This window comes from Arachis duranensis, chromosome 9 (genome assembly GCF_000817695.3).
Source record: "Arachis duranensis cultivar V14167 chromosome 9, aradu.V14167.gnm2.J7QH, whole genome shotgun sequence".
Lineage (NCBI taxonomy): Eukaryota > Viridiplantae > Streptophyta > Magnoliopsida > Fabales > Fabaceae > Arachis > Arachis duranensis.
The window spans coordinates 11,727,928-11,737,557 of NC_029780.3; the positions used below are offsets into that span (position 1 = coordinate 11,727,928).

Consider the following 9,630-nt stretch of genomic DNA (forward strand, 5'->3'; position numbering starts at 1 on the left):
GTGTGAGAGAATGAAGGAGGCAGGGTTTGTAGGAGGAATGCTTGGAGAGGATACCATTGATGGAGCTAGAGCTTTGTTAAGGAAATATGATAGTAATTGGGAGATGAAAGTTGAGGAGGATAACAAGTGTGTTGGACTATTCTGGAAGGGACAGGCTGTTTCTTTCTGTTCTGTGTGGAAGTTGGATGGGGGAGAAAAACAAGGTAGATCAAGTTCTACATTGAATTCGCGTCTATAGGGCGTGTTTGATAAATCTGAATCATAAATGTCTCTATATTATTATCTTTATTTTCTGTCTTAGACATAGTTATTTATATTCATTCGAATTGGTGCCTAAGCTATTGGTTAGGTTGAAAACTTCCATAATACAAGTTCATATTTAAGCTAGATTTTGCAAAGGAATGGTGAGTGGCTTGCTTGTTTGTCTGTCAGTTTAAGAGGTTTTCAGAACCAAAGTGGTAGCACAGAATTTCGGAGTCTTTAACTTTTTTTTTTTTAATTTCTAGTTTACCTATAATCTCTCACCATTGTATATCATCTATCTGAAATTCTTGATTATAAAATTGTACGATTATAGCAAGGTTGCGCCTTGTGTTTTACTGCTATTCCTTGAGTGGCCATTATTTTCTCCTATTAAATTAGGAATTTATTTGAATAAATAATTTAATTAAATTCATTTTAAAACATAAAAACTTACATTAAGTCTAAGTTATAAATAAATTATTTTATATTTAATTTTTTAATCACAAAAATATTTATAATTTTAAAAACAAAAATATTATTTGTCACTATAAATTTTAAAAAAACTAGAATACAAAAATTTTAATGCATAATATATAAATTTTAATACATAACACACAAATTTTAATATATAACACAAAAATTTTTGAGATTACATATCTAAAATATTGACATCCAATCAATGAAATATATATAACACAAAAATCTTGGTATATAACACATCAATTTTGATGTCCATCACACAAATTTTTAAAAGATTATATATTCAGAACATTGACTTATCTAATAAACAAAAATATATTATATATAAAAATTTGTAACTATACCAATAAAATATGTACAATGCAAAAATCTAGGTGCATAACATATAAATTTTGCAACATAAAATTTTTTAAAAGACTACAATTTATGTGCTATGTATAAAAGTTTCTATGTTATATGTAAAAATTGATATACTATATTAATAATTTTGTATTATATGTAAATTTTTGTGTGTTATATTTTTAAAATTTGTGTACTATAATCAACAAATTTTTGTATTGTCCAATAAAAATTTATGTTGCAGAAAGTGTGAAAGAAAAAAATAATACACATGTCTAATATATATTCACATTTTTTCACTAAATTACACTAACTTAATTAAACTTAATTATAAAAATATCTATACGTGTAACATCACTGTTAAATAAAAGCATCTTTAATAGCAGAATTTTTGTTAATTCGAACAAATGCATTTGAAATATTTAGTGAAATAACTTCGAAATAAGAGAATGATCAAAAAAGCTCAAAAATAGTATAAATTTGACAAATAATTTTTTAGATAACTTTTATATTTGATAAATAATTTGTATATTTAATTAATATTTATAAAATTTTGGATAATTATCTAAAAGGTACATTCAAAATATATAGAATAAAGCTAAAGAGCTAAACTCTATGAAAAGCGTGTTAAAAAATAAATTCTAAATCCTACTGGTCAAATCGTAAATATTAATTATAAATTCTCTAAAAATAAGTATTAAACAATAATTTTACAATATATATGAATTAATATTAATTAATTAAAATTTAATTTTTTTTATTCTCGTTCTTTTATTCTGATTAACTTTTTGAGCACTCAAGTAAGTGAATGACCCATGAAATTTCTATTAATAAAATTTATTATTTTTGGCTAACACTTGACTAACATTAAATTTTAAATATTAAATTTTAGGGAAAAATAGGTTATCTTTTAATTTTTTGATAAATTATTTTTTTAAATATTTAATTACAAAATACTCATGTTTTATAAATTTGAGGCATATAAGTTCTTATGTCCATTTACCTTTCTAGAATCACAAGAATTAATGACGTGAATATTACAGTGTCTTTCTATTACAATGTCAAAGTAAAAAAGAGACCAAAAAGTAAGAGGACATTTAGGTCTTTAAATTGGGTGATTGTTAAGTAATGCCAACATTGCCGCTGCTAATTGCTTAGGGCCTTGGTGCTGTTATTCATGGAGTCATGGTCAGTGAGAAAGGTTTATCAAGCACAAGATGAGGTTCACAAAATATGACTTAAATCTAAATGTCTTTTTCTTGCTACCGTAATGGATAGTCAGATACCGAAGAAGTAAATAAATGAAAAGATCTATATATCTCTTGTTTGTAAAAATAAAAATGTTTTTATAATTAAATATTTTAAAGGACTAAATTGTCAAAAGATTAAAAATTTAGAATTTATTTGTTTTTTTATATTTTTTAAATCCTAATAGTATAAAGATTATTGAATATTTGTGGAAGGGTTATACAGTAAAAATTTCACAGATAAAGATATATTCAATTGTGTATAAAAAAATAACAACAAATTCGATAGAACAGTAAATTGACAAGAATAATTAATGAAGTAATAACTACTGAAGCAAAAGAAAAACCAAGAGAATAAGTTTAGCTGCAATTAGCTAATGTATTCTCTTTTTTTAATGTTATTTACAAGTTTATTACAAAAGATACTCATTATGATTAGTCCTAAAAGGAAAAAAAAAAGTTTGGGTGTGGCCAAGCATTTTCTAATAAACCTTAATTACTAAGAGAATTTCTTAGGATCTAATTATTAGTAACGAGATCTGTTTATTGAATAAGTTCGTCTTTATTTTTTATTTAAAAGAAATTATGTAAATATGAGTCTGTTAATTTAAAAAAAATTTGATATGATTAAATACTTTTTGTTAAGACTGATGTTGAGCAGTTAGCATTCAATGTTAATCTTCCTAAACTTCTAATGTGTACTTGAAATTTTTAGTCTTAATGTTAAAGTTTTAATATATAATAGGCCACATACAAACAAATTCGATCGTAAATCTATTTTTTTGGTTATATTTAACGATAAACAGTAAAGAACATTATGCTTCCAACATATAATTTAAATTCAACTGAAAAATAAACATTTAAATAAATTTGATAACATTATTAATAACAAAGTTGGTAGTGGACTAATGCTACAAAAGACTTCACCAAGTGAAGGTGCACACATGCCATCACTATGCGGTCAATCACAGGTAAATCTATGCTGCCATCATTTAAATTACACAAAACTATTCTTAAAGATGGAGAAATAGTCAAAAGAACATCACTTTTCAAAATGTAGAAAGATTGTAAAGGAAAACCCAAATTAACGAGTTGCGGGTGAAAGGGAATGATTGCCAATTTAGTCTAAGATTGAGCATTTCTGTATTCCTTCATCTGCCACAGAAACCAGTGTTGTGCGTTCAACTGCTCATAACAAATAGAAAGACAGTCTCTCAAGATACATACATAAGTGCTCATCTTCCAAAAATAATTATCTGAATCGGTATAAGACAGGAAAAAATGACCATAAATTTCTTTACCAAATCAAAATAAATAACCACATGATTAACACTCCAATTAATAGTGCATGTTCTGTTACTACCAAAAAATACCCCTTCCATATTATCAGGCATAAAAAGATCGTCAGTTGGGACACCAAGTAGGCCTAATGGGATATCATCAATTATTCTCCACGAAGAAGTTGGTCCAAATGTATAAATTCTATTACTAAATTCCAAACCAGATGGCAGTGGCACTTTCTTCCTTATAAGTCCAAAAAGCTTGTAGCTGACTAGCTGTCACTGAGATGATCGTAACCAAAGCCACAAAGGGTGGCTGACCGCTTATTTGCGGTGATTGGAATGTGAATCCGGTACAGGAATTCCACAAGATGCCATGCGTATTCTGGCCGCCATCATCATCAAAAAAGCATAACAATCCATGGCAAGAACCAACCATTCTGTGGTAGCGTTGTCCACTGAAGTAATCGACTTTAGCAGGCTCAGAAGGATTATCCAATATTGACTGCACGGAGAAAGATTCGATAACACCATACAGATCACGGTAGTCAGAACTGTGAGTGTAATAAACAATTCGTGGCGGAGTCAAACTTGGATCGCGTAAGCATGAACGATGAAGGTGGTTGCAGGTGAAGTCAGGGGGAGGAAATTAGGATTCAAATCTCCCCACATTTGTTTAAGCGGACAAGTGAACTGACCATTAACCAACCCAGATTGATTAAAATTAGAGCAATGCTAGGGGGCCAGCAATTTTTGTGATTGTTAGCCATCAACTAGCCATCAATGATGATTTGATGGTATGAGATTAGTGTGAGATTTCATCCAATGGCTCACTTTTTTCTGCTAGTTACATGCTGGCCAAAATTCAATAAAACTGCTGGTCCCTAGACTTTTCCTTAAAATTATATAAATTGGATCACATTTTTTATATACTTTTTCTATACAGTTGCGGGCCTGAATTTGACAGAATTTTGGATAACATTTCTAAATTGATCCAATTAAATTTAAATTTCAAAGGATTGGAGTTTTATACTCGTGCAATAATACACGAGAATAAGATCAAATAATTTATATTTATATCTCAAATTTTGAACAAAATACTGACTAATATGAATAAAGAATTTATTTGAGTATCATTAAATTGTTAAAAAAATATTTTTAATAAATTTTTATTTTTAATATATTTAAAAAAATTAATAATAAATGTATAAATATTAAAAATATATATTTTTTAAAATTTATAATTTATATATTTGTTTAAAAAATTATTATAAAAATATTTTAACATAATAAATAAATATTTTTATCTTATTATACTTAAATATAATTAATAAATAAAAAAATATTTTTATCTCATATGATCATATCTAATCATCAAACTAGTTTTATTTTTTTAAATTTTTTTAAATAAACTAAAAAAATACTATCTCAAAAACTCGCCCAAAAAACTCCAAAAAATATTATTTCTAGTGTAAAATAAATAGAGAAGAGGTAATAAAATAAAGTATAGAAAAACACTACTATTAGTATTTACCAATATTATTATACTAATATAAAGATAATATATTAATATTATATTAGTAGTATATGAAGAGAAAAAGTAAAGAAGTGTTTTGTAGTGTAAGAGAGAGAGTAATTATTTTATTATTACTGTAACTCTGTGTTACGTGCAGAGGTTTAACCTTTGTTTATACATGCAAGGAGGCTACTTTTTCCCACTATCATTAGATGTAAGGACTTTGGTAACATAGCACTTTAGTATGGGAAATGTGAGCCGCCCATGGTCATCCATTTCATTCTTATCGTAACACTCCCCCTTGGATGACCATTTATGATTATTGCCTCGTTAAAACCTTACTAAAGAAAAACCCAATGAAAAAAAACTTTAGTGAAGGAAAAAGAGTACAATATCCTTTGTGATGGGGACTGTCTCATTAAAAACCTTGTCAAGAAAAACCCAATGAAAAAAACCTGACTAAGGAAAAAAGAATACAGTCTCCCCCTCTTATCGACATCATTCAATATCTCGAAATTGGCGCATCCCAATCTGATGTACCAATTTTTCAAAGGAGGATTTTGGGAGTGACTTTGTAAATAAATCTGCCAGATTGTCACTTGAGCGGATCTGTTGGACATCAATTGTCCCTTGATTTTGAAGATCATGAGTGAAGAAGAATTTGGGAGAAATATGCTTTGTTCTATCACAATTGATGTATCTGCCTTTAAACTGAGCAATGTATGCTGTATTATCTTCAAACAAGACAGTTTGAGCTATCTTATGGTTAATCAGTCCACATGATGACAGAATATATTGGATCAAACTCTTGAGCCAAAAATACTTGCGACTAGCTTCATGTATCACAAGTATTTCAGCATGATTAGATGAGGTTGCTACTATTGTCTGTTTTGTGGACCTCCATGATATAACTATACCACCATATGTGAACAGATATCCTGTTTGAGATCTCCCTTTATGTGGATCAGAAAGTATCCAACATCTGCATAGCCAACTAATTGTGACTTGGATCCATAGGGATAAAACAAACCCATATCAACCGTTCCATGAAGATATTGAAAGATTTGTTTGACTCCACTCCAATGTCTTCTGGTTGGAGAGGAATTATATCTTGCTAGTAAATTCACAACGAATGATATATCAGGTCGTGTATTATTAGCAAGATACATTAGTGCTCCAATGGCACTAAGATATGGTACTTCAGAACTAAGGATATCTTCATTTTCACGAAATTGATCCTTTTTCACATCCAAAGATCGTACGATCATTGGGGTACTTAATGGATGTGACTTATCCATATAAAATCTCTTTAAGATCTTTTCTGTGTATATTATTTGATGAATAAAGATCCCATTTTTTGTATGCTCGATCTGCAGGCCGAGACAAAATTTAGTTTTTCCAAAATCTTTCATCTCAAACTCTTCTTTTAGAGTTTTTATAATTGTTGGAATCTCTTCAAGAGTTCCAATGATATTTAAATCATCAACGTATACAGTAATTATAATGAATCCAGATGCAGTTTTCTTTATAAAAACACACGGGCATATATCATCATTCTTGAATCCGTTTTTGGCCAAATACTTAGTAAGACGATTATACCACATTCGTATAGATTGCTTTAGACCATACAAAGATCTTTGCAATTTAACTGAGTATAACCCCTGTGAATATTCATTGGATGGTTTAGATATCTTCAGTCCTTCAGGAACTTTCATATAGATATCACGATCTAATGAGCCGTATAAATAGGTTGTTACCACATCCATTAAAGCATATGCAATTTATGATATGCAGATAAACTGACTAAATAACGCAATGTTATCGCATCCACTACAGGGGAATACGTTTCTTCATAATCTATACCGGGCCATTGTGAAAAATCTTGTGCCACAAGTCGGGCTTTGTAGTGCACAACTTCATTTTTCTCATTTCGTTTTCTCATAAATACCCATTGGTATCCAACAGGTTTTACATTTTCAAGTGTACGGACTATAGGTCCAAAGACTTCACGCTTTGCAAGTGAGTCTAATTCAGCTTTCATGACTTCTTTCCATTTTGGCCAATCATTTCTTTATCGACACTTTTCGATTGATCTTGGCTCAAGATCCTTACTTTCATGCATGATATTTAATGCCACATTATATGCAAATATTTCATTGACAATTGTCTTATTTTGGTCCCATTTCTCTTCTGCAAAGACATAATTTATCGAGATCTCGTGATTTTCACAATTTTCAGGTACCTAAACGTCTTCTGGCGTTAAAATTATATCAGAATTTTGGACAACTGCAGGTGTCTCTACTATGTCTTTTCCAAAAAGAATAGTATTTCTCTCTTTTCTCTTTTGAGGATTTTTGTCTTTGGAACTGACAGGCCTGCCACGCTTCTAGCGTGTATTTGCTTCGGTGGCAATTTGTCCAACTGGGACATCAATTTGAATTGGGGCATTTTCCGCTGGTATATAATATTTGGTTATCCTCTTTGTATCGGAAAATGCATCAGGCAATTCATTTGCTATTCTTTGCAAATGTATAATCTTTTGAACTTCTAGTTCACATTACCCTGATTGAGAATCAAAATGCATCAACGATGATGCATTCCAATTAAGTTCCTTTTCAGGAAGCTTATTCTCTCCCCCTAATGTTGGAAATTTTGATTCATCAAAATGACAATCCGCAAATCGGACTTTAAATACATCCCCAGTTTGTATCTCAAGATACCTTACTATAGAGAGAGAATCATATCCAACATATATCCCTAATTTTCCTTGGGTCCCTGATGCGTGAGCATCTTGTCTATCTTTTCCTAGTGAATTTGCATCTAATTTGTTGAGTTTAATTAAGAATTAATTATATTTTAGCCACTATGGATGCTATTTTGAGTTTTGTGCAATACTGTTTATTTTAGGTAGCATTCGGCGGAATTTGATGGAGTTTTTGCAGTACAAGAATAAAAGGAGATGGCTGCGAGGAGCGACGCGCACGCGTGCCTGACGCGTGCGCGTGAATTGGAGGTATCAATGGCGACGCGTACGCGTGACTGACGCGTACGTGTGATTTGAAGATTTGCTCAGCGACGCGTTCGCGTGACCGACGCGTCCGCGTGACTTGCGAAGAAGACCACCGACGCGTACGCGTGATGTGCGCAATTTGCAGAATTTACAGAAATTGCTGACGTGGATTTTGGACCACGTTTTGAATCAGTTTCCAGCCCAGAAAACACAGATTAGAAGCTGCAAAATGGACAAATCAAGTGGTCCCCATCCATCAGCAGAAGACTTGTTAATTAATTCGAATTTGAATTCAAATCGGATTTTGAGGAAAAGATATTATTCTTAGATAAATAGATTTTAAAATTATTAGAATTAATTATAAATAGGAACTCTGTACATTTAGACAGGAGAACATATTGTTACCAGAATCCTTATTTTTCTTCTCTGGACTATGAGCAACTAATCCTCCATTGTTAAGGTTAGGAGCTCTGTCTATTTTCATGGATTGATTCGTTTGATCTTTTTAATTTAATTCATGTCTTGATTTATATTTCAATAATTATTTTCGTTCTTTATTTTATGAATATGGGTGGAACGGAAGTATGACCCATGTTCTAATTGAGTTCTTGTAAAACTTGGAAAAGCTCTTTACTTGAACAACAACTTAAAAACATATTATATTGAATTTTTAATTGTTTGTATTTAAAGGGATACGTGAAATATAATCCCCTTATTTGTGGATAATTAGGATTCTTTTGGCATATAAACTAGAAATTGATCATCACCCTCTAATTGGAATTAATTGATCAAGGAATTGGCAATTAATGAATTTTAGAGGAGACTAGGAAGGTCTAAGGAATTAGGGTCTAGTCACATATAGTTTGCCATGAAATTAAATCTTGCATGATTAAATTAATTAGTAATAAAAGTTAATCCGGAAATTAGATAACTCTGAAACCTTAACTGTTTTCTCAAATAATTTATTCCCTACTCTTTGCTGCTTGCTTTCTAAAATTTTTAAAGTACTGTTTAATGCTCTTTGAATATCTCAAAACCATTTTCTGCTTGCCTAACTAATCCTATCAAACGCTATTGTTGCTTGATCCATCAATCCTCATGGGATCGACCCTTACTCACGTAAGGTATTACTTGGTACGACCCGGTGCACTTGCCGGTTAGTAGTGTAGGTTATAAATACCGCATCAGTCCCATTTTTGTGCGATCAGGTGGTGCAATGGGAACATATATCGCACACCCAAATATTCTTAAATGGGAAACATTTGCCTGCTGGCCAAAGGCTAATTGCATAGGAGAGAACTGATGGTAACTCGTTGGCCTCAAACGAATAAGTGTTGCAGCATGTAAAATAGCATGCCCCCAAACCGAGGTTGGGAGATTTGTTCTCATAAGTAAGGGTCTAGTAATTAATTGGAGACGCTTAATAAGTGATTCTGCTAACCCATTTTGTGTGTGAACATGAGCTACTGGATGTTCAACACTTATTCCATTAGCCATACAATAAGCATCAAAAGC

The 9,630-nt window shown here is 30.9% G+C and overlaps 1 protein-coding gene across 1 annotated transcript in view; it reads left to right on the forward strand.

Moving 5' to 3' along the window:
• The window catches only part of LOC107464801 (protein NODULATION SIGNALING PATHWAY 1), a gene marked incomplete in the record, with an annotated part of 2,310 nt that extends 1,730 nt beyond the window's left edge, over window positions 1-580 (forward strand). Inside the window, 1 exon segment of the mRNA XM_016083769.3 lies at window positions 1-580. Within this exon segment, the coding sequence (XP_015939255.1) occupies window positions 1-238 (238 nt within the window).
• Window positions 581-9,630: the final 9,050 nt, after the last annotated feature.